At 40.9% G+C, this 26126-nt stretch overlaps 1 protein-coding gene across 4 annotated transcripts in view; it reads left to right on the forward strand.

Annotated features, from left to right (window-relative positions):
* Nucleotides 1-26126, forward strand: part of SATB2 (SATB homeobox 2) — a 188252-nt gene that overhangs the window by 140302 nt on the left and 21824 nt on the right. For all 4 annotated transcript variants that reach the window (XM_032860144.1, XM_032860143.1, XM_032860145.1 and 1 more), the window contains one exon: nucleotides 14940-15137. In XM_032860144.1, the coding sequence (XP_032716035.1) occupies nucleotides 14940-15137 (198 nt within the window). The remainder of the gene's footprint in view (nucleotides 1-14939; nucleotides 15138-26126) is intronic.

A 26126-nucleotide genomic window follows, 5' to 3' on the forward strand; every position in this document is an offset into this window, starting at 1 on the left:
AGCGAGGGTTGGAATTAGACCGTTTTCCTCCTCCCACCAATAAAAATACATCTGTTCCTATAATAATAATAACAATAATAATCCCTAGGGAACCTGTCATGTTCTGCCTTTTGCTCTACGGTTTGCTTTTATTCCCACTGGAGTTCAAAACAGAGACAAGTTAAAACCCAGATTTTTTTTTTCTTTTAAAGATTTTTTTCTTTTTTTTCTAAAAAGCATCAGCCTTGAATGCTTTCTCTCATAATTCTAAGCATGGCTATATATCCTTTCTCTCTCTCTGTCTCTCTCGATAAATGAGCGAGACTTAGCATGTACCAAATAGCATCTTCCTGAGATCCAGTTGGAATCTTGTCTCATCCCCTCTCGTATTCCCACCAGGGCAACTGCTGACTTTGTTATAATAACCTCTTTTCTCCAGCCCCAGAGACACCTTGCCATGTCAGGTGTTTCTTTTATGTGTAGAATACAGTTGTTTTTTCCAGGAGAAAACACATCTGGCGGGGGGGAGGGTCCCAGAATGAGTGCTAAAATTTATAACAGGAAAACACAGAAGCTTATCCAGTACGGTTTCTTAGTGCTGGGATCGTGGGGAATGGAACACTCCAGGGAGAAGGGTAAGCAGATGCTTAGGTTTTTTATTTCTGAAAACAGCAACAGTTGATGGGATCCACTATCTGTCTCAGTTTGTTTAAAGGGATAACTACGACCCTATCCTAAAAGGGGTTAGGGTGAGGAGCTTGGTTATTTATCCTTAGGATGAATAATTATCCAGTGCAGGGTGGAGGAAACAAAAGTTAGCTGAAGCATAATTTTGAGAGTCCTTTGATTCTGAGCTTGATTTCCTCTGTGGCCTTGCATGACAAATGTTTTCATCCCACATATGTAAATGGTAAAATGGTCCAGCATCTCCTTAACAGATCTTCTGTTGTGTGCTGAAAAGAAAGGGAGTTACTGAATATGGTATTTCTATTAAGCAGGAAGGTTTTCAATGCAAATTAAATTATCATTTTAAAAATGATAGCTAAATATTGTATTTACACTCATTATATTATTTCGGGATTAGCCTTTTTTTACCAATAGTTTTGCAGTAACCTTACCTAAGTCATTTTTCAGATGTTGATAAAGAAGAAGGTATAGGGTATCAAGGCATTTTGGAGAGATTTGAAATACTCTTTTTCCTTTTTAATTTCAATGTAGCAATTTTTCCAGGTCATTCTTACTCCTCCCTCATCAGTGAAATCACTGAAATCCACTTTGCTAAGATACGATGTCCAACCATAGTATGAAATACATGAAAAGAAAACACCATAGAGCCTTCTTAAACTGTTAAATGCATAAAATCCCATGTACCACATGGCAGAATAAATGAGAGCTAGAGCTGTTAAGCGAATAAAGCTGTTAAATGCATACTGCCACTTGGCAAAACTACTGTGCATTTAATGGTTTTCCACTGTGTAATAAAGGACATATGTGGTAAATGTGCAGTGAGTATAAAAGCTACACAATTGATTTTGCAAACCTGCCCCTTCGTCGTGACTTGACGTAAATATCGAAGTTTTGCTCAGTCCTTCTTTCATAAGCAGCATGGAAGAAAAACGGAAGTCCATCGTCTGAGAGCTTCGTTCAAACTGCCTGTAATCTTTCTGTTGACTTGGCACCATGGCATTTGGAAATGGTGATGCCTCCAGCCTCCCAAAATAATTCAGGTGGCTGATTGAAAGCTGTATCTGCCTGTTGCCATGAGCTTGGCTCGCCAAATTTGTGATCCCTCCTGAAGAATTCAGGAGCCCTGCTTTTGTGGAACCTGGAGGAAAATGTAGTTCTAGGAATTAATATGAGGAACGGTGAGATGGAGCCTCTGTGGGGAAAAGGTGCTTTAAGCTTTTACCTTTTATCATCGGGACAGCGACCTCATTCTCATTTATGAATGGGGAACCTTATTGTAAGATAGATAGCTAATGAGATTGGCAAATCAGATGTTAGTATTTTAAAACATGGTTCCCCCCCCAACAAAGTGAACTTACCTGATAGCTTCAAAGGCAACTTAACATAAGATATTTACTCCCTTTTGTACATACCAGCATTTACTTCATAAAGAGCATATTTCGTGAAATTAATTGTACAGTTTGGTACCTTGCACACATATTTGGTGTATATTCATAAGGTGTGTTTCTGTGTGTGTGTGTGTGTGTGTGTTTCCGTGTGTGACTAATAGTGGAACTTTGGCCAAAGTACTTAGCTTCTCCAAGCTGCGGTGGGAAGTGGCCACACCCTCTTTATTGGATTGTGAGGATGGGGAATACAAAGATACTCTCTTCCTCTCCTGCATTTTCTTTCTTCCCTCTCTCTGTTTCTTTGGAGGAATCAGACGTTCTTGGGAGTGAAGCAAAAGACTAGCGAGGGCTCTCTCTTCTCTTGGCGGTGAAATTAGAAGAACCTTGAATTAGGAACTCTTGTGACCTGGAGTAGGTTTGGAACCCTGAAGGCCCAGTTCAAACATGCATAGCAACCCCTTCCCTTCCATTTTACCTTTCTTTTAAAATAGAAACAAACCCTCCATTAAAACTTATCCACCCTTTGATGTGAATTGCTGTCATCAACTATTAAGAATAACACCGGTGACTGTGTGTTAGGCAAGCTTCGAATGACAGTTAGAAGGAAAAAGGAAAGGAAGAATTTAGAGAGATGCGGGTTGCAGGCCAAGATGACCCCTGAGGGCTGTAGTATCTAGGGACACCATGGCACGAGGGCTTCAAGAAAAGGGGTTGCAAAGGTGACGACCTAGTGTAGTTTTGTCTGTGGTCCCATCGGTGACAATATATTTATTACTGGAGTGTGTGTGTGTGTGTTGCCTTAGTGTGCGGGTCACATCTAGATGCCTTTGCAGGCCTCTTTGTCCAGCTCAGCTCTAGCTCCTTTGTTCTGTGTTGCGGTCCGTCATCCCGTTCCTCTGAATGTCTCCATCTGCCCTTGCCTTTCTCTCCCACAAAGAGAAGGAGCCAAAGAAGGGAAAGCGGAAGAAAACAGGAACAGGAAAAGGTATGCTATATGCACACAGGTTTATTTCACCTTTAACTTTTCCTTCATTTCAATTTAGGATCAGTGTGTGTGTATGTGTGAATTCGGAGGATTATCTTTTTTTTCCCTTTCTTCAAAATGGTCACATTGCTGATGGTCTTCATGAGAGAGAATACACTATAATCAGTGATTATTTTTTGTGAAATACAAGACTTTAATAGGAGGGGTCCTTAGTAGGAGGCATAATTTAAAATCCTACAGGACATTTTCCGAACACTTCGGTATGACCCTGACCTATAACGGGCCAGTAGGGAGTGAGCGCCCCGGAGCACGGCCTGCATGGCTGCAGGAGCTCCTTGTCATCTCCCTGTTCTTCTGACACTCTATGGGGTGGCTCGCCCCCTTCCTTCCCAACTGCAGCTTATCACGCGTGAGCTGGGAAGTGGCGGTCCAGAGAGGGGAAGCTCAGTGGCCCGCCGCAGCCCTCCAGGGCTGGCCGTGTGCTCTGTGCCAGCATCTTCAACCACATTCCTTTCCCTTGACACCTACTGCTCCTCTCCCCAGAAACAAATTCACTGTTTCTCTCATATACTGACCTCTTCTCCTTTTTATAGTCTGTAGTACTTCAGCTCATAGAATGTTGGTGATGATCTAAAGTCGGTGTCCTGGTTTTGTTTTGTTTTTTTGCAGGGAAAGTAAATCTTTATTATTTGTGTACTCAGAGACACAACTCTTTATAGGTAACTGCCTTTCCCTACTGTGTTTGGGTGAGGATAGATGAGGTAGAAAGACTAGAAGGGGCTTATTTCAATTTCTGTCCTCCCTTGTCCCCATTAAAAAAAAAAAAAAAAAAAGGTCTACAAACAAAAGCTTTAAAAGGGCACTGGGTTTGCTTCCCTCTTTTTTGGTGGTGGTGAGAGGGGGTTGCTTTCTGCATGAAGAAAGTAGGGGAAGGCTGGCGTACTGCAAGGAGAGATGCGTGACCTGGCTGTGAGATCTCTTGGATGCTGGTGATGACAAGGCCAGCGGCAGACGGAGTCATCTGGAAACAAACAGGGAGCCGGGGAGCTCTCTGGTGAGATGACTAGCATGTCCTTATCCCTGCCAAGATTTAAAGACCCTGCAGTTCCCCTCTCTGCCACACACACTTTCCCAGTCCCACAAGCTGCAGGAGCTAGCCCTGGAATCAGGGATAGGAGCGTCCTTCTTCTTCCTGCATGGAGTTAGAGAGGGAGCCATCATCATGATCCCACTGCAGCTGGGGAAGATGAGCCTCTGGCCTTCAGGACACAATTCGGAAAGCCATTCCCTATAGAAGCTGTGTTCGCCATCGTGACTGGGTTTCAGTATGTTCTGTGGTTCATGTACATTAGGATTAAGTAGATTTTGTGTACCGACCTTTATTCCTTCCTTATCACTTACGTTTCTATCCAAAAAAAAAAAAAAAAAGGTGTTCCATATTTCTACTGACTTGATAGATTGTGTTCCTAAGTAGAAGGCTACTTCTGCTTTAGATGTAGATTACAAACTTAGATTTTAGGAATTTTCTTCCCTATCATAAAATCTCTCCTTATAATGGTCTCATTTGCTTAACAGGCTGAATGATTTCAAATATGCAGCTCTTCATGGCAGGTCCTTTGAAAATAAGGCCAAAACAAAGGAAAGACACACAAGTTTACACAAAGAAAAACCATGGGTGTAGTATCTGGTTTGTTTCTTTTATTGCTTTATTGCTCTTTGCTTTTGGAGTTTTTAATGACATTCAGTGTGTGTGTTAACATGTTTCCTGCATTTGGTCAAGGGTTACCACAGTCATCTTTGCTTTTACGTTCCTTAAAAATGTGCCAAGCACAATTTGGTTGTACATATTTCTTTTTTAAAGAAATAACCTCTATTTTATGATTAACTAAGTAATAGCATCCCCATTTTTAAAAATTTAGAAAATGAAGAAAAATATAAAGGTGAAAACATGAATCACCTGTAATTCGACATTGCACAGTTACTATTCACGTTGTAGAATCCTACTAATGTGTAGTGTGTGCATGGATGTGGACATGCATTTTTATGTCCTAATCGAGATCATACTATACAACACATCGTTATGTGACAAGTTAAAACTGTAATTCTTTTTTTTTTTAAGGCCAACTTCCATTTAGGAGAGTTATGAAGTATAAAATATTACCTTTTATCTCCTTACTAGTTTCTCAGCCTTTAGAAAATACCGCACAAAGATCAGAGTTTTGCCACTTTGCTCAGAAAGATGTTTGACATTTCTCTGATTATGTTCCCTTTATGGAAATGGCTTTATTGGAGCCGGGGTAGCGCAGGCTGTTGGAAGAAGATGTTTGGCTGCCCCATCTCTCTGGTATAAAGAGTGACAGGAAGTAATAACCACACGATACCTTATGTAAAATGAGTCAGTGGTCTCAGTCTCACTCCTGATGATCTCGCTTTTGCTATGTCCTATTTAGCACGTAAGGCAGGTTAAAATGAGGCGGTCTGCAGCCTAGTGGAGGCGCTGTCCCTTCCTGCTGGGCAGGTTCCTTTGTAATCTAATCACACTGATAGCCCATCAAGGAGCAGTTTCTACTTTTGTCATTTGGGGTATGTTTACTCCAATGTCAGGGCTATCCACCAAATGCAAATGAAAAAAATTAATGTATTTGCACTACAGTTACCATTTGAAAAAAAGTTATTATGCCAAGTATTGAAGAAATTAGATTTCTCAACATCTCCAAATGCTAAAACAGTAGGCAGTCAATACAATGATGTTTAAGCGTCAAATGGAGCCCTTCACCCTCTTGGCTTTTTTTTTTTCCTCAGGATAATCTCAAAAGATTACATTCTGTTGAGAGATTATGAGCAGAAATTGCCTCAAGATCTCCATATTTATATCAACCTTAGAGTGAGAATTTGGTTCTTTTTACTATCCCTACAATTAATTATGTTAATGTTTCATGCCCTAAGACGACTATTAAGGAAGCCCTTAATTAGATATCAGTAAAGATTAATCACGGAGTCCATATGCAGTTCTGAAACCATCAGATACCTTTACCAGTCGCTCATGTTTTTGTACAGCTGTTAAGCACATCAAGCCACTGCAGAAATCCTTGAGTTACGTTACTTGGCCAGTTCATGACATGGCACCTTTGGAAACTTGCATGTGAAGCAAATCAGGCTGACATATTAAAACTACTTTCCCAAACTCTCCCAGGCCTCTTACAAAGAGCACAAGGGGTTAAACAGGTTCTTACAACTGGAGAATGTTGGTGCCTATGAAGAGTTACTACCACTTTGCTGTAGAAGCGTTGAATCACGTTCCTTTCACAGGGCCAAGACCAGGGTGAGGCAAGCTGGTATGAATTTTAAGGAGGCACACACTTTCAGAGCCACATTCCTTAAGTTTTGCCCATTAATTGTTTGCTTGCCTCACTCTGGTCTCAGCTCTGATCTTTCAAAAAAAAAAAAAAAATTCTCACTCACAGTTTTCTGCCATGTCTGTTTTTTTTTTCCCTCATGGCACTTACAAGTTCTCGAGGCAGTTTGCAAAATATATAGTATGACATCACAGGTATGCAGAATTTGGACCTGAAGTCAGAAACTGGAAATATTTGGTTGTTTTATTCTTGGTGGTCCAGCCTAACACATTCTGCCATTAATACCTTTCTAGTATTTAAGTGGAGAAGTACAAGATTTGAGATTCATTCATCTTTTTGGCAAATACGGATGGCTTTTTCAGGTGCATGTTCCCATGTGTGCATGTATGTAACTGTGTACATATTTGTATAAAATCATACCAACTTTCTACATTATTATATGGCTATGTTTATCCCATAGATCCTTGGTAAGTAGGACAACAAGATTTTATGAAATCTCCTCTAGTCTTGAGACTTCCATAACAGAAGTTAAGGAGTTGCTCTGAAATAAAATTTTCATTACTCTCAATTACAGATTCAATCTTTACAAACACATCCATAGAAATGTGAGTGACATGCCCAGAGACAGCTGAAAATTGGTCCCCATGAAAATAGTTTAGAACTTGGTGTATAGTTTGAAAAACACAAAAAGAAGCATATCATTTTTACTTATCACATTCAAGGTATAAAATAATTAACCTTGAACTGTAACCAAATGCTCGGCACAAACCTTTTTTCGGGGTTAGATGACCTCCTCGTCAGGGAGTCCCTGAAGCCCTTGACAAGTCTCCCTTGCAGTTTGCCTTTTATCCATTTCAGTGTTCTTGATTAGGTTATCTTGAATCATTAGGGGGTTTATTTATTTTAATAGACACTTATTGGATTCATGAAAAGAGAATTTGGTGACTAGGAAACAAGAGCTGAATATTATCTGGCTCATTTCACACTTCAGAAGAGTCTCAACCAGCGGAAGAGAAATCCTTTCACAGTTACCAAAGTTTGTTTAGGGACTTTATGTGCTTCCATTTAGAAAGCGACTGTCTGTGGTTAATAATGTGAGTTTTCTTCTGAGACACTCAGAAAACATTTCCTTTTGGTTACATATGCTGACATTTTCTGTATTGAGGACGTGGGTGAGTAAATGGCCTTTTCCATTTCTGTGCAAGAAGCTTTGAGTCAGTCTCCTGAAGAATTGTTCATTTGCTGACTTATTCATTCATTGGAGTTCCTAGAGGGGCAGAGAGGGTGGAGGGTACTCCCTACTTGTAGACTGAATTCCCTTATCAGCTCTGTGGTAGGCACTTGGAGCAGCACAGTACTACAACATAACGACTGTGACAGGCCTTGCCTCCAAGGCAAGTACAAATTACGTAACAGGAACAGTTACATACTCTATCTCTTTGTAGATCAGACTAGGCCGTAAACTTGTGCTTGTTGCTAAGCAAATCCTGGTTTGGATTTATTCTGAAATATTAGAAAAACCAGGAAATTTGTCACCAACATAAACCTTAATTTTTTTAAGGGAAAAAGGATGGGACCTGGGAGAAGTTGGAGTCATTACTGGTGTCCTGGGGTAGGAAAACAAGTAACTTAGTACACAGTGACATTTCAGTACCACGGACAGGAGCCTTTATCTTCCCGTTTGCTTCCCCTCCCCCATCACTTACCGGTAAGGTTTGGAGCTTATGGGATTCAAAGTCATTTCTATTGGGGTCCAAACTCAAACACTGGTCATATTATTGTTTTGTGAAAGACCTTCCTGGTTATTTGGACATTCTCAGCCTTTGGCATGTAGTTTGGAGAATGTCATTTAGTTATTGTCTACTTGAAAATATTAAACCTATAACATTTTTTATAACTGAAATAATAAGATCTACCCTAACTGATTCACTTTTAATCCAGGAAAGCTGTAAAAATATTTCTCATATGAATAACAAAACAACAAACACACAGAGAAAAGAAAAGAGTTAAAATGATGAGAACAGATTTTTTTTTTTTAAATGATTGATATAGCTTGGTGTTTACAATATATGTCATTTTTTTGTTAGAATGGAAACACCTATTGGGTGAAGCATATGAAGTGTGTGCTTTCCCATTTCCACGCTGTGGAAATTTCCCATTGATTTTGCTGTAAGAGGAAAAAAAGATCTAGGCTAGGATAAGTGGTGTTCTTGACTTTAACATATTCTTTTCCCTAAGGACTTCTTGGTAGGAAGGGAAAACAGAACAAAGAAAAAAAGAAAGAAAGTTAATCCTCTATCATATCATTTTGAAGCCTTCTATAACTGCCATAGCCCATAGGATTAAGATGAAATGTCTTTGCATATTATTCTTTAAAATCTGACCCCACTTCTGTTTCTAGACTGTGTTAGCCCCACAAAGTTGCTTCACATTCCTGGGATGTGATAATTTCCTAAATCTCCGCATTTGCTGAGAATGCTTTCTCTGTTTGGAATGTGCTACTGATTACTTCCCTTCCCCACCTAGTGACTTCCCCACCTACTGAACCCATCTTTACTGTCAAGATCCACTTTATATGTCATTCCCTATGATGATATTTTTCCTGAGCTTCATAGTCAGAATACTCCCTTCCTTGCTGATGATCTCAACTTTGTCAAGAAAAATAGTCAAGACAAATGATACATGTAACATACCAGCACATTGCATGGCACATAGTAGATAGGTGCTCAATACAAGATTACAGACTGAATTAATGTTCTGAGAGATCTGTCACTGTTTGCATTTATATGTTATATATAAAATGCATGAATATATAATATAAATTGGATCACCCCATTTTCTTTATCATATTTATGCATTAGAGATAGGAAAACAAACCTCAGAACATTGACAGGTTCCTTCTGAGAAGCAGGGTCCCTCTCCAACTATAACATTCCAGTAGGCTAATTTCTATGCACTCAGGTAATTTCAGTTCAATCCAATGAACATTTATTAAGAATCTTTTTAGTATATACACTGCAGAGGCAAGCACTATTAAGCATCTTTGATGTGTAAGGAACCACGCTGCTGTGAAAATGCTAAAATGAGTGGGAAACCAACTCTTTCCCTCCACCCCCATCAAGAAGCTGACGGGGATGCACATATTCCCACCTGTAATAATCATCAAGTTGTAGAAGAGTATAAGCAAAATGCTCTGGAGTCCTACAGGAGTGAGCACACAGTTCTTACACATCAGCTGAGACCATGTCAGCTGAGCGTTGGAATATAGCTTCTCACGAGGGGTGGAAGGTGGAGTGTGAGACCTTCCAGCGAAGGGAGTACACGAGCAGTATCAGTTGTGCTCAAACCCTTGTTATTCACTTGGCTTCCATTCTCCTAAACTAAGACAGTTAAACTGACCATACGAATATTCAACCAACCTTTGGTTAAAACTAAAGAGAAATCATCTCATACACGGGGATGGAAATATCAGCCATAGTCAGAGTCTGTGAGTAATTCACTACGGCTGGAGCACAAAGTCAATAGAAGAACTGATGGGAGACACAGGAGCAACTTGTGGTTCTTATTGTTGCCTTTTTTAACGCTTTTCAATTGGGAATGAGGGGTACCTCTCATTTTTTAGATTTTTAGGTAGATTTTTAGGTAAATCTTTAAAAGATTTTTATTAAAGATTTACCTAAAAATCCATTAAGGATTTTTAGGTAAATCTGTAATAAACTATCAGTTTACCAAAAGATCAACTATGGGATTATCATTGAGCTTTTAAAAACAAATAATGGCACATGGCTTCAAGTCATAAAGAGTCCCAATACATTTGCACCTGATTTGTTTTGTAAATTTAGATTGACGTGTAACTTTTCAGGAACACAGGGATTGTGTGAGTGTTGCCTCACCTGCATCGTTGGAAAGGGTGGTCAGAGTTGTTTTTTTGACTGAAAGAAACATATTTGTTTAGAAGGCTGATTAGATGGCTAAAATAAGATGTTTATAGATATTATTTACTTACGCACTGAATGCTTGGGAACTGTTTAACCACTGATTGCAAAGATGTAGCCTTTAAACTTACATTCCTTCTCTGGGTTCAGATTTTGAAGTTTTAACCCTAAATTTTTTAACCCGAATTTTTTTGTTTTAACCCTAAATTCCTTGACGTCATGACACTTAAACACCACGTATATTTTTCTATGTAAGTTTAGTTGTTTTTGTATTTTTTAACATTTTTCATTTTTAACAAATTTCAGACTCACGTAAGTGTTGCAAAATAGTACAGTTTCCATATATGCCTCACCTAACTTCCTCTAATGTTAGCACCTTACATCACCATAGTGCAGTTATCAAAACCAGGAGATTAATGTTGTTTTAATACTCTTAATCTAAACTAAAAAGTTCATTCCAATTTCAGTAGTTTTTCCACTAGTGAGCATTTTCTGTGCCATGATCCCATCCAGAGACCATCCTGCATTTAATTATTATTTTTCTTTTCCGGTTCTTCCTTTTCCCTTTCTCCTCCTCCTCCTCCTTCTTCTTTTTCTTCTTCTTCTTCTTTTTTTTTTTTTTTTAATGACAGTGCCACTTTTGAAGAATACCAATACATTATTTTGCTAAACATCTCTCATTTGGGTTTGTCCTGATTCAGCTGAGGTTACGCACTTTTGGCAAGACTCCTGCAGATTCTGGGCTGTGTTCTTTGCGGTGCCTCATACCACAGGCTTCATGGTGTGCATATGTTATCACTGGTGATGCTGCCCTTAATACCTTGGCCAGGGTGGTTTCTTCCTTGTACTTTAACCCTGATGGCTAATTATTGTCTGCTATTTCTGACAAATAACAAGGTAACAGATCATGGAATGTGGAGCTGGAAAGAAAACTTAGAGGCCATCCTTTGTAAACCCATCCTTTTACAGTTAAATTCCAGAAGCCATAAGAGGGTAACCGCTCGCCTAAACGTAACCCAGTCACTTAATGTCAGAGCAGGAACTTGGATTTCAGGGCTCCAATCTGAATTCTCTGGGCTTCCCAGATGTAATTCACTTAGCCTCAGTTTTACTGTACTAGAAAGACTGGACTGACTATATGAATGTTCAGCTAACCTTTGGTCGCAACTTACAGCCAGCCTACCAGAGAAATCACAGAGCGGTATACGCACACAGTTCATGCCGCCTGCTCACAGAGCTGACCAAGCCTGGAAATCAGATAAACTTCTATATCAGCATTTCTGAAACTAGAATAATTCTCCTGGAATTCTCCACATAACACACAGGGAACAACAACAAAAAACCTACTTGAGATTTTTAACAGAAAAAGGAGATTTGTTTATTAATAATTCATGAGTTCCCATTGAACATGCACGACAGAAACAGTGCTATTCAATAGAGAATACTGTCATCTGTCACTGTTTTATTTGACATTTACACTTTTTTTTTCCTGATACTGCAAAACTTTCTTGGATGGCATGCAAAAATTATATAAATGAAAAAAATCCCAGCGTGGGGACTCTGTGTCTTCTGTGGTGGGTTCGCTCCCAGCTACATACGTGTGTGCTCACGCAGCCGCTTCGCACTTTCTCACACATTCATTAGCCACCAAACAGGCTAATAAGAGACCCCATTGAGAAAACAGGGATAAGCATCCCAAATGGGCTGGTAGAAGGATCTCGTGAACAAAAAGATGGAGGGCGAGACAGGAAGTGGGGTGGAAGAATGGATTTCCAGAAGGTGAGCCTACGGAGAACGTGGGAACGTGAGCCAAAGGAACGTGTATTATGGCTGCCATGAAGAAAACTGACAAACCGACATCGCCATCTCCAATGCAAAATAAAGGTTTAGAAATGGCATCATGGGAGCGCCACTCGTAGGGAATATCGGCCTTTAGAGGGAGAGCGAGTTAGAGTAAGGAGCGCCTTGCGATTTTGTGCTACTGTAAAGCTCTTGACAATCTTTCTGCTCTGTAGGTTAGTTATTATTTATAAAAATCACAGAACCAGCTGATACATTCATAAGCTAATTATTGAAGCAGCTGGGTACACATGGTGCAATATGTCCAAGGCTGTGAAGTATCACAGATTTCTTGGGGCCTGCTGTGGTGGGGGTGCGCCGTTGAAGGCTCCATCCCTTAATCTGATCAGCCAAGCAAACACTTCGTGGGGAAACTAGATTAATAACCCTCTAAATACCATGAATGTGCTTCATCTTCAAAACCTGGTTCCCTTAAACATGCTATTAGCTCATCTCCATCAGGGATTTGAGGAAGTTCTCTGGTGCCCGAAGAACAGGGTCTTGTTGGCTACCTCCCTGTGCCAGAAATTAATTTGGTTTGCTTATGTCTGCACACATGAACACACTTGTGTCTAATCTGCTCCCTAATAGCTTCAAGGTCAGGACCTTGCATGTCAGTGGGCAAATTGAGCACCACACTTCTTAAAGACTGATGGCAGACAGCACACAGTCCATAACGAGGCCTGTAGTTTGTCCTAAGTGATTGTAATGAGTGCAGATTATAACAGCGCATATAAATCAAATGCGGCAATGAATGTTGTGCGAGACATTCCGTGTATCGTAAGTGGAGATACCACTCAGCTGTCACCTGTCCCCTTTCAAGCTGCAGCTTCCCACAATGCAGTTCACTCCTCAGGCGGAACAGCAGGTGCCATCCTCCTGAAGGTCTGGGTATCTCAGAACTTCATCTTTTAACAGATGTAGGTTTTTGTTTTTATTCTCTGTTAAATGATGGGTCTCTGTGCTATAGCTTCCCCTGGGAGATGTTAAACATACCTGTTTGGAACATTTGAAAGAGTTCAGTTGGAGACTTATTCAGATCTGTGAAAAGACAGAGAAAGAGGAGCTTATTTTTCCGCAGATGGTTTATTTTCCATTTCAAGAATTCTTTCCTTTGTACAGAGAAACCCTTGAGGAAACACTTTGGGACTAGGAGATTTTTTTTTTTAATATAATTTATTTTCTGATAGCACTGACACATGGAATTGTCTTCAACCTTCATATATGTTGCACCTTGAAAATCAGCATTTACCTGTCTCTCAACTGACTTGGAAAAAAAAATCTATGAAGATACTTGGAAAAACATTTCCAAGCAAATGATTCGATATCTTGTTTTCATTCTTCCTAACCCTCTAACTCTCCCCAGCTCCCAGTTTATTGCAAGAAAAGATCAGGTCTGCGCAAATGTGGCCTCTCACTTGTAAAAACAAGGCAGTGTTGTGTTACAGATTAGTTTATAAATCCCCAGTGGCTTCACAGTTCAGTGCTTACAGCTGCTGCAGATGGGCCTGGGTTTTTGTCTCTTTGCGGTGCTGCAGCCGGCGGTTGAAGGAGAAAATGGAATGATCAGGTTATTAACATGGAGGCCGCGAGGAAGAAGCTGCACAATGAGAACAGCTGGTGTTGCTGTCTTGGCTGATGCAGCGGAGATAATCAAATCTTGCCTTTTTTTGGGTAAAGGCAGAAGACACAGTGGAGAGTTAGACAAACAACGGCTTATGATATTATATGGGGTTTTTATAATGCATGTCAGGAACTTTCACTGGCTTCCAGGTTAGGATACAAAATTTGTGGAGATTTGGGATTTAATTTTGACAAAGTTATTTGTGTTTATTTAGGCACCTTTTTAGAAAAATTCTGACTCTTTTGCAAGAGGCGTGATGTGGGACAGTTCTTGTTTTTAAAATTAGCGGTGGAGCTTGGAAGTGATGGGTTAGAAAGCTACTGGGTAAAATATTTTGACATGAGTCAGTGAGCGATGTTGACAGCATCCTCTGTATTATTTTCATATAATCCATCATTATTTGCATTACATTTTCTTTCTCGTGCAGTTTCGAGCGAGAGAACATCCGGATGCCAGAATTGGGAGACACATTTGCAGTTGTGACCCGGCCAACTGCCCACCTTCCTGCAGGTGTGGCTGTGGCAGGAAGGGGATGGTAGGGGGGCCTAGAGCCCAAGGCATTCAGAGATGGAGCAAAAATACGATTTTTTCATTCTAGCTAAGGTGGTGATTTGATTTTGTGGAGTTACTGATAATTCTAAGACTATTTCCTTTCTAGAGAATTCAGTGCCGTTTACACTCAGACATGTTTTCTTCTTTAGAATTCACTATGTTGTAGTACGTGTATGTTCATTTCCACTCTTCTTCTAGGATGGAAACTATCCAGCTGGGTAATTTTTAAAAACTGTAGCTGAGCAACATGAATTACTTTTTTTTTTTTTTCCAGAGAATTGGGTAACTGTCACCTTGCTTGAGTATCTTTTACAAAGGACCTGTAAATTCATTGAGAGTGTATTCAGTGGGAAGGGGATAAGGTAATTAACAAGCATGAAGACTCTTGGGCATTGGGGTAACCAGCTCCGTGGTCGCTGGTTGGTTTTTCAGAATTGTCAGGCTGTTGCGGTGTCCTCCTGGGTCGGGAGGAACAATTGTGACAGAAAACCATGCTACACTGGGACGGCACTGCACCGCAGTCCAGCCATTCTCTGCTGCTCTGCACCCTACAGATTAACCCAGGGGACCTTCTCTCTGTCTCTCTTTCCCTAGGGCTGGTTGTGTGAACTGCTCCGCTGGAAGGAGAACCCCAGCCCAGAGAACCGCACGCTCTGGGAGAACCTCTGTACCATCCGCCGCTTCCTGAACCTTCCCCAGCACGAGAGGGATGTGATCTATGAGGAAGAGTCGAGACATCACCACAGTGAGCGCATGCAGCACGTGGTCCAGCTCCCCCCTGAGCCAGTGCAGGTCAGCGTCCCCTCCTTCCCCTAACCTGAGCAGGGCGGTTGGTGGCAGCAGCTGTCAAGGGTCAGAGGGGCACAGCACACCACCTCCCACTGAAAGGTGTCTCATGCCATGTCTCCTAGGGGGTACGAGGTGCGCGCGTGCATGTTTGTGTCCGCGCATGCCCACGTGGAGAAACATGAGTGAGAAGTCGAATCGGAAGGCAACTGCTTTCCTGAGCGTGTTTTACTTGTGGGACTCTGAAGCCAGAGCACTCATGGAGAATTAAATCTCCCAGTCAGAAAACACAGTTCATAGTTTTCAGCGTTTTCTAAAGAACTCCGAACTAGCTAATAAATTAATCTAAAATCCCTCAAGGAAAGTTTGGCTAGGCTGAGGGACAGAAATATCCACATGAGCGAGAGAATACCATTGAACTCAACCGAACCTTGATAGAAATTATGATAGATTCTCAGAATTTTTAGATGAGTGTTTGCTGTTTTGGGTTTCCTCTCCTTTGGAAATCTGTGTTCGTTTGTGTTGCATGTTTTGTTCAGTTAGTATTTGCTCTCATTGAGAGAAATGGTATTTCTTTCTGAAAACAATTGAGTTTAGCTCCTGAGACTTGCTGCAGTCTAAAAGTCAATGACTTGCAGGAAGAAATATTAACTAGGCTAATACCCCAAATTTTGACCCCTTAGAGTTTGCCCACAAATTTTTGGAGAGCTTTTGAGATTTGTCCTACTGTCCAGTACCAGCAGTCCCTGCTACCCCCGAAGAGGCCCCTGTGGGGCTCCTGTCTGAGCCTCCTTTGGTGTAGCGAGAGGAAGCAGGAATGCATGCTTGTGTGCGTGTGTGTGAAGACGGGAGAGAAGAGGAGGAGAGCGAAGGAAGGGTGGGGTGCCTTTCTTGATCAAGATGTCAAAGGAGAGGCAGTGAAGGACTTGGCAAAATGTTCTACCCTGAGGTTTCCTTGCCTCCTTTCACTTCGATCTCATCCCACATGCCTGGGGGAGAAGCCAGAAGTCAATGGGTCCATTCTATCACTTATCATCCAGATACTGACATCTCAGTCAGTGCCTTCATGCTGTCATTGGTCAGTGTCCAAAGTCACAGAGTGAATTGCCCAAATGATTAGACTCATGAGTTCATACAGCTAGAAGCAATCTCTTAAAGTAGTCGCAGTGAACTGAGAGCAGGCGGGAGATGAGAGTACACAACTGAGTGTTGGAGCCCCTGTTCTGGGCGTGGACTCATGGTAGGGGAAACCCCTTCCCCTGAGGTGAGCCCCAGGGCTTTCCTTTCATGACCCACGTTCCCCCTTCCCTCTCCCGTTCTTTCCTGGTGGGGGCCTCATCCAAACACCAGGACACCTTCCTACAGATAATTAAACAAACGTGCTAAGAGCTGTGTTTTTCAGCTTTTGAGATTCAGGAGAAGTTAAAAAGGGTGATAATACAGGTTCATTGACCTTTTCTTTTGGAGGATGCATTGATTTGAAAAATTGAAGGGATGCTCCAATTTATTATCCATATCATTTCATAAAATAAGATACTCTTTAATATCAACAAGTGAATGAAAAGAATAGTTTCAGACAAAAGTTCTCATAAACTATGAGATCATAGTCAGTCACATGAAAATTCAGTCGTGTGAAAAACTCACTGTCACCCTTGCTTCTCTTGTTTTGATGTGAACTAGTCAAAACTTCTGTTTTGAACCAACACAGGCCGAGGATTAGCTTCAGGGAACCACCAACTTTGTATGGACTTCTCATTCAGGGCCCATCTTAGTTCAGCTCAGGTGAGGTGGAAATAGAACGGGAGTGAAAAACTGATTCATTGTGGACGTTTAGAGCGTCCAGTTTTTAATCACAAGATGATGACAAAGCTGGAAATGTAGGGAAGTTTGAGATAAAATCCTGAAACCATTATAATTAAGGACCTTCCTTCATTTGGATGATGGTTCCTATATATTTCTTTCTCCATGTTTTTGTCCAGAAGTTCTCATTTCTCTGAGATCCCTATGTTTAGGGAGGTAAGAGGATATTCAATATATAATATTTGAACTGACCAGCCTGAGTGAAGTAAATCAGAGAAGCAGACCACCAATTGATTTATGAGTTTTATTGTCTTTTATGTTGGTATGTCAAAACTAGAGTGTGCTAACAATATTTAATGGCTAAGAAAGAGTCACCCTGTAATTTTCCTTTTTCAGTTTTAAGCGCTTCGTGGCTATTAACATTAACTTCTGATATCACTAAGAGAATTCACTTATTTTACAAAAGGTTATTCCTATCACTCAGGTCTTAGCCAAAGAGTTTACAAATAAGGTGATTTTCTCTCCATTGACTTTGACTTAGCCGTTGACCTTGATCCCGTAACTACTGTGAAATTCTTCAATATGTTACTTATTTATTTATTTTTTTTTTACATTTTGCCAGTTTCTCAGTGACACTGGTTTGAAATGCTGCATTTGTTTGTCAGCAAAACACAAGACTTTGGCTTAATTTTATATTATAGTCATGATATGAAAAATGAAGAAAAATAAATGGGACTAGGTGGCACAACTCTTGAGATTGGAGAATGCAGTGGGCACAGCCTCTGCGACATTGGGATGACTGCATTTTAATAAAAGATCCCAAACTACTAAAAAATGTCTAATTGTGTGGAAGTTAAGCCACTGGACTCAGGGTTAGGCTTCATTCGTGCCCTTGTATCAACAAAACTTTAGGGAGATGCAATTATTGACATGTTGTAGGAATTTGATGTGGGGTAATACTAGTTTGGTGTTGTTGCATTTTGTCTAGTGAGGCAGAAAATGCACTGTTGTCTAGTTGCTAAGCAGAAGTGTCATTGATGCTTACGGAGATCTTCTGATGTATAGGGCATAGCGAAAATCACGCAGGCGTCCGCTGCGCTTGTGCTTACGGAAGGGCACCATTTAAATTTCCTTAAGTAGCTGGGGTATGCCATTCCTGGGTTTTCTTCAACAGTAGAGATATGAGCTGTCAGCTGAACTGTGCACCAGATTGTCTGTTGAATTAGGCCCCTGTTGATGGACTAGGTAAAGGAAGGAGCCGCTTCGTATCAGCCCTGCCCCATTTGGTGTTTTCTGTGATGTGAGAAGTCCCTCAGCATCCCAGCCTCTTCCCTTAAGGAAGACAGGACATTTTTCCTGCCATTGGTTGGCAGACAGTTTACATGTTGATAGTGTGACATTGCCTGCGCTTGTGTTTCTTTTCCTGAGCCGCAGAGGGTTTTAAAAATTGAAGCCCACCCTTCAAAATGAGGAGATCTGACATCCAATCCCAATTTTGTGTAACAGTGCAGAAAATCAGATCTGACCCTGGGCCCCATGGCTGGAGCTGACACTCAGGACTCACCATCCTGTGGTGAGATGGAGCCCCACTGTCCCCCCTGCACATGTGCACGCACATCCTGTCTGCGTCATTCCCTTCAGACCCTATCATGTCGCTCTGCGCCTGAAAGGCTGCCTTGCCCCTGTGACTCCAGCTCTCCACCCCAAGGTGCCTTTGCACATGATTCTGATTTCTTCCATGGTCCCCATTATGTGCATTTATTTTTATAATTCTAACACCTAGCAGAAGCTTTTTACACGCTTGCCAAGAAATGCGTGTTTGATGGACTGTCCCTTCAGAGATGAAGCTGGGCTATAGTTGAGACAAAGTTAGGCTGGGGCCACTAAGAGGTGCTGTGAGCCCCAGAACCCTGCGGTCCTAGAAGAGTGAGGCGTTTCCCCCATGGGAGTCCGGACTCCCCCAGGTGAGGTCCAGCTGTGCTGTTATAACGGAGTTGCCTGCTCTCTCCAGTTTTCTCTCCAGGACTCCGTCTCTTTAGAAACTGTCACTGAAATCCCTGCTGTGTAGGGATGCTTGGCTGGCTCCATCTGGAGCATGTGACTCTTGATCTCAGGGTGATGAGTTCGAGCCCCAGGGTGGGTATAGAGATTACTTAAAAAAAAAAAAACAAAAAAAACCCTGTCATGTAGAAGGTAACTTTCCAGGCTGAACACACATTATAAACTAGATCCATCTTTACCATCACCCTCAGAGAGGGTAATATTGCTGTAGGGAGTAAAAATGGATTCTTGGTGAACATAGACATCTTCACTTTACAGTGGTTTGTGGCCTTTCAAAGGGACATGGTACGTGAAGAGATATTCAGTATCTCTGGTACGAAGATTTAACGAAGCAGGGGAAATGACTATGGAGTGGGGGGAGGATGCCTAAAAAGTTTCCTTCAGAGGTTGATAATGAAAAGAAAAATACTGATATACATAATGTTTTTAGTCCTTGTAGAGATACCACAAAGAGGATCAATATAGGTGAGATGACAAGGGAAGCTAAAACAGTCCATGAAAAAGATGAAATAATTCCACTTTTTCATGCCAGAAAGTCAGAGACAAAATTATTTCTCGTGGTTACAGCGATTTTCCCCCCTAGTGGTTATGATGACCTGAGGCCCCATGGTGAATGGATATCCTCAACTTAGAATCAAAAACTAGTTAAGTCAAGTCAAGGTATTCATTATTACCATTTTATAGTTGGAAAGACTGGAGCAGAGACACTGAGCCTTGCTTGAAGCCAGAATCACCAGCTGAATGAAAACACAGGCGTGTTTGGCATCCAGTCTTTCCTCTGACCACACTCCCCTTTTAATGCAGCGAGAAGAAAGGACATTGCTCATGCCCTGACTAGGTCAGTGAGTGGGGTTGATTGGGGAGCGTTTGCCAAATCGTTCCTGTCTCTGTCGTTTGTGCTTTATTGCTTCATTATATTTCCACCACAGTGTTTCCGTGGCTTATTTCGTAAGTTCAGGAATTCTGAGCTTGCTGCCGTGTGGTTTCCTGATGCGGACTTGTTTTAAAATTCCATGCCATACACTGAGTAAGAACGTGAGACCGGGTGGGTGACAGCTGACACCAGCGTCGCACCTCCGCTCGTCTGGACCACTGCCCACTCCAGGGAGTTCTAAGTACTTTCAAAGCCAACAATTCCTTGTCACTGGGATCAGCCAGTGGTTCTTAACCACGGGTGACTTTGCCCTTCGTGGGCTATCTGGCAGTGTCTGGGGACATTTCCAGTTATTATAACTTGGAGGTGCTACTGGCACCTACAGGGCGAGGGCCAGGAGTGCTGCCATGTGGGCTGCCGTGTGCAGGACAGCCCCCTAAAAAGTGACCTGTCCTTACTTGGGAAAACTTTGAGAGTCCCTGACTGTCCATGAGGAGCCACGCCAGCTTTTTTTCATGTTAACATTATGTCCTCCTGTGTGTTTTTATTCAACTTGAAGAACATTCTGCATTTCTACTGTTATCAGTCAGCTTTCACCATGTTCAGATTTAATTTGTCATTGAGGAATAAAGAAGTTTGGAGGTCATTTGCAACATTTTTTTCTTTTTTCTTTTTTTTTTTTTTTTCCCTAGAAAAAAGGACATTTCCATCTTGGGACCATTTCTTCCAAAATATAGTAGAAAGGTTATTTTCAATGATGCTGTCAGAAAGTTGAAGGAGCTCATTAAGAACACCTGAACTAGTAGATTAGATGTTAGCTGTGGCTTTGTTCTTTTCTAGAGATTTAGGCAAAGTGCTTGCTTTCCTTTTAAAAGTTTCTTCAAGTTTTGGGAGGGGGTTTGTTTTGTTTTATTTTGTTTTGTTATTGCAAGACAGGAATTCCCAGCTTAGTTATGAGAGATACATTAAGGGAAATGGAGAGTGATAAAACCTCTGAAAATTCAGATGTAGGACTATGAATATGGTTAGGTTTCTCTGAACCTGGAACTGGGAGTTCAGCATTCATGGAAATTCATGGGTTCTCCCTCTCGTTTGCTAACCTTGACGTAACATAGCTCTAACCCATGTCAGATTCCTTCTGGTAGCAAGCTTTTTTTCGCATCATCACCTAATTTATCATTTATATCTGTCTATCATATAACTTCTGTTTACTACTTGTAATTTTACTGGATTATAATCCTTCCCCCTCAAAACCTTGACCTGCCCATGACCTCTGCTCTACTTCGGGACTTCTTTTCTGTGCCTTTATCAAACCCAGCTCCTTTTGCCCACTCTGTATTTACTACTAATTTAAATTTTTATAACAGGGAAACTGACTGGTCCACCTTATCCTCATGAAGGCAAACTGTCTTGACATTTAATTTCCAAACAGTAATGTGAATACTTAATTTTATTTTTTGTTTATTTTTCCATTTTATTTTATTTTATTTTATTTTAATTTCTTTCCAGTGTTCCAGCATTGAATGCTTACTTTAGAAGGCACTGCATTTTAAAAGAAGAGCTCTGTTGGGGATAATGTTAGGATAAACTCCAGAGGAAAGGGAAGTAGAAAGCTAATTGGCTATAGACCATCTGTAGGTAACTTATGAATGGGTTGCCCTTGGGCCGGAAAGTTAGTAGCCTTTTAGTAGATCGTGACTCCTATGACCCCACATATATCAGGGTAGATGGTTGCAGGAATGATTAACAAATCTCATATACAATTCTTATATCAAAGGAGATTTATATGACTTTTTTAATGTGAAATGCTATAGACATGTAAGGAGTAGGAAACAAATGCTGAAGATTGGTTTTAAGTTCTCTAGATCCCAAAGTATTATGCCTTTTTATTTTATGGCCGTTTTTCTTACATTTATCATGTGCTTCCTTCCATGTGTTTAGGCACTGTGCTATAGATACTGATAGAAATTAAACTTAGAATTTTATATTAACCTGGGTCTGCCTATTTATTTCTTTAAAGTGGGTTCAACAATTTAGTAGGCTTATGATTTTAATAATTGGAGTTAGCTTACTGCTTCTCATTCTCCGTAGGGTTGTCCTAGTGTTTTTGCCAAGCAGAGCGCTCCCTATGAGTGGCCAAACGTTAATAACACACCACATTCCAAATTAAGTGTTCAGGGTTAGCTTTTGGTTGGAAGTGAACTTTCAAACAGCTGGGTTCCACTTCTCCCAGTCTTTTCCTGCCCTGTGGGAACATAGAGAACCTTGGTTTCTTTGGTAGCTTGCTGTTCTATAATTGCTATGTTTCTTTAAATAATAGCCTAATTTTGATATTTTGCATTTTTGAGAGGCAACACAGTCTCTTTAGCTCATGCTGTCGGTTACTGATACACTCCTCATTTTTTTTAGATCCTAAAACTGAATAGAAGGCACTTTGCCTAACACTGCTGGATAAAGGGAAGAGAAGGGATTAGCTGTGTCATTTCCATTGGTACAAATGCTCCTGGTGGATACGAGAGTCTGCAGGGCCCCGTGCTCAGAAACCACTAAAATCACTAATATACGTTACTTCCTTTGTGTCTGTTTGTTGAAGTTGTGAGGACAGGAGGCTTCTCCTTGTACACATTGTCCTTTTCCTTCTGCTGTTATTAAATGAAACGAGGTATAAGACAAAACCTTTAGCACTGTGGCCTTTTCTTGATGTTATGATAGGAAAAGAAGACTAAAGATAATATTTGTGAACGTAAAGTTTAGTTATCTTTTTAAAAAATATTGCTGTGAGATTTGTTAGGGGCTGTTCTTGCTAGTCTACTAGCCAACTCAGTGTGGCTGTTTTTTCCTCCCTTCTCTTTTCCTTCCTACCCTCCTTTTTTTTTTTTTTTTTTTTTGAAAGAATGGGAAGGCAATGGCTAATTTTGTGAAGGGGCAAACTGTTTGAATACAAGCAGTGTGGAGCAAATGGAAAAAGAGACAAAACAAATAGACGAAGATAGTGCATTAAATGCAGCCTTTCCCCCCAGCCCACAAAAAACAACAACAAACTTAAGCTAATATGAAGACATTTGTGGATATTGATGTGTCATTGTTCTAATCAAGGGTCTTGTTACACTTCCTCTGTGAAAAGGAAAATACATTCCTTTATACTTGTGTAGGTATCAAGCCAAGTCTGGCTTTTGGTAAAGATGATTAAAATTGATTAATAAGACTGTTTTTAGGCCTCAAGTTACAGACACGATTGAGAAGCCTAGCTATTTGTATTCTTGTATTTTCACTTATTTATTCAACAATTATTTGTTTAGCTCCGTCAGCGTACCAGGTGTTAATTCTAGGCACCACGCGTACAACAGTGAATGAAACATACAAAATTTCACACATATATTGAGCAGTTTTTTCCTCCACTCAGAGTTGCCTTTTTTTAAACAGATTTCATTTTCCCTCAGGCTACCTTACCATAATCTAGAATTCAGACTATGATTTAGTGGAATCCATAGGCTCTGTTTCTTTCTCTGAAGCTGACTTGAGATGCCATCTCTTCGGTTCCTCAAGCTGTTTCTCGAATATACCGGATAATATCTTTAAAACATGTTGAGCTTTTCAGAGAGATGATATTACCTTTAAAAAATGGCTTTTTGAAATCATCAAAACAGACTTTCTGAATCTATTCTCTAGAGTCTGAAGTGATCTACACAGTTCTAGAAAGAATTACCTGTATAGATTACTGATTGGATGGCATTTTAAAATGTGGTTTCGGTAAAAAAAAAAAGAAAAAAATTGGATAATAAGTGTGTCCACTCCACCTTAATTTCTCCCTGACCACACAGACCCTCATTTTTTTTGCCCTGGTCATGTTTATTCTCTTCACCCGGGGTGACTTCTCCAAGTAGCAACCCTATTCCTTGGTGGCGGGTTATATAGGCTAATTCATTGTTGTGCTTGAACTGAGTCCTTCAGTGAACCCACCTGGCTCACTGGGCATGTTTTGATAAAGCTGTGGTCCTTGGAGGGTCAGGTGTCTCTTAACAATGGACTATTGTGACAGAAAAACACATGCTGTTCTGGGACCACCGAAGCCTCTTTCACATTTTCTCCTTAAATTTTCCCCCAGAGCATTTGTCATCGAAAGGCATTCCTCATCTTCACAGAGGAAACAGGTGTGCACATCCTAGAGAGCGACTTCTCTGGTAGATGAAATGCTCTTCATTTGACGGGTCAGAGCGAGGGTACTAACTTCACATCCTTTGATTTGGGCCTAGTGACTCAAACAAGTTTGCAAATCTGTGGGATGGTTGCAGCTGAAACAGGGTAGGCAGGGGGCTTGGAAAGCCCAGTCCCAGTTGCCTTCTTAAGAGGTAAGAGGCTTCATGCTGGGAAGCAGATGGAACCGACAAACTTGACTCACAGATACATCCTCATGCAGCCATGTGTACGAGATTTTGAACTGTCTGATTAAAAAATATTTCTAGAGAAAGTAAAATATCCAAATGAAAGTTAGGTTTCTTTTAACCTCCTCTTCTTCCTTTTTTACACATAAGTGATACAAATTGTCATGTTGCTTATTCAAGTCAATCAAAACGGTAGCTCTGCCAGTAGCTTCAAGAGCATGGCTGAAGAGGAAAGGGGGATTGGATCTTCCGAAGGTCTGGGGTGAATTCCAGGGCCACTGCTGGACTCGGAGGTCTTGGGTCTTGCAGAGGCCACTCAAGTTTTCTGGAAAACTTCACATCTTCAGGATCTTTTGAGGCTTACATGAGAATGTGATTGCCCCTGAGAAATAATAGTGGTATCTGAGCTCTATGAGTATGAAAAATACTACTCAGTGAAATAATTCTACTCCGAGGAGTTCGGAGTGAAACCAAGGATAGTGTCAGTGTAGAATTCTACAGAAAAAATGTGAGAGCGTGCCTTGCCTTTGTTGTGTGCGTGTTATGTACTTGTTTTGGGACAGATTGAGAAACTCTGAGCTGTGTGGTTTTATCTGATCTTTCTACACTTCCAAGCTCTTTTAAAAGTTACTATTATAGAGGAGTGGCCATGTCAGCTGCTACCCCCCGGAGCCAGGGTGGGAGGACGGCCCTCTGCGCCATGGGGGATGCAAGGGTTGCCACCTGGTACGGGCAGAGGCTGAGGTGTCCCCTGCTTGCTGCACATCAAAAATTATTAAAACAACAACAACAAAAAGCATAAGTTCCTTGAAAGTAAGTGAAACACTTTTCTTCTCAGCTCTGAATAAAATCCCTCTAGGGCATAAAAAATGCCACTGGATATTATAAAAGTAAATTGGTACTTTTTTTTTTTTTTTTTTTTTTTTAAGCTGTGAGTTCTGCTGTCCTTTTTGCAACACATTAGAATCCTCAGTGCTGTGAGGGTGCCATGCCCTGATGACGTTGGAGTTTCTTTAGCGGAGGGTTCGGAGAGTGTCTGCCACTTCGGCAGCTCTGTACTGGCCTCCGATGGACTCAACACAGGGGAAATAACTGATCTCTGGTCTTGAGTTGCTTGGAGGCCCACAGGCAAATGAGTATATAGGCTTTTACAGAGCAGGCTGCGTAGTGATGTGTTGAGCAAAGATGTGAAATTTACTAAGATCTCAGCTCACTCTTTTGTGAGTCCTCATAGTACAAATGATATGGGTGGTTTTCATATAAGCGACTCAGTTCCTGGCATCACTGCCGGGACGTCTCCCTCTTTCCCTTGTGTGCAAGTAAACAAGAAAGCAAGTATATACTGAACAGTGTCATTGTAGAAGGGGTATAGAATCCGCTTTGATTTACCAAAAGCAAAAAGTAAAACACTTGCAAATTTTTCCTGCTGGTGGTAACAAACTATTTGAAGCGCAGGTCACAACAGACGTCTAAGTGATGGCTCTGTGACTGAAAGCCACAGGGTTAAGAACTTGATAAAAAGTACAACCATTTGGTTGCTGGGCAGAGGGGGGTTGGGGGGGGGTTATGGACATTGGGTAGGGTATGTGCTATGGTGAGTGCTGTGAAGTTTGTAAACGTGGAGATTCACAGACCTGTACCCCTGGGGGAAAAAATATATATATATATATGTTTATAAAAAATAAAATTATTAAAAAAAAAAAAAGTACAACCATTTGATTTTAATTTTGGAAAATGGTGATGTCTTGCTTACATCATGGTAGAAACAAACATAAATGCTTTTTTTTTTTTTTTTTCTGAAAGGAAGGCCTTCTGGTTATAGTTTTTTAAAACACACTTAAAATAGATGCTTAGGATTTGCTTAAATTCAAGTGTAGC

The sequence above is a fragment of the Lontra canadensis genome, unplaced genomic scaffold, assembly GCF_010015895.1.
Source record: "Lontra canadensis isolate GAN:19392208 unplaced genomic scaffold, GSC_riverotter_1.0 scaffold18, whole genome shotgun sequence".
NCBI classification, from domain to species: domain Eukaryota; kingdom Metazoa; phylum Chordata; class Mammalia; order Carnivora; family Mustelidae; genus Lontra; species Lontra canadensis.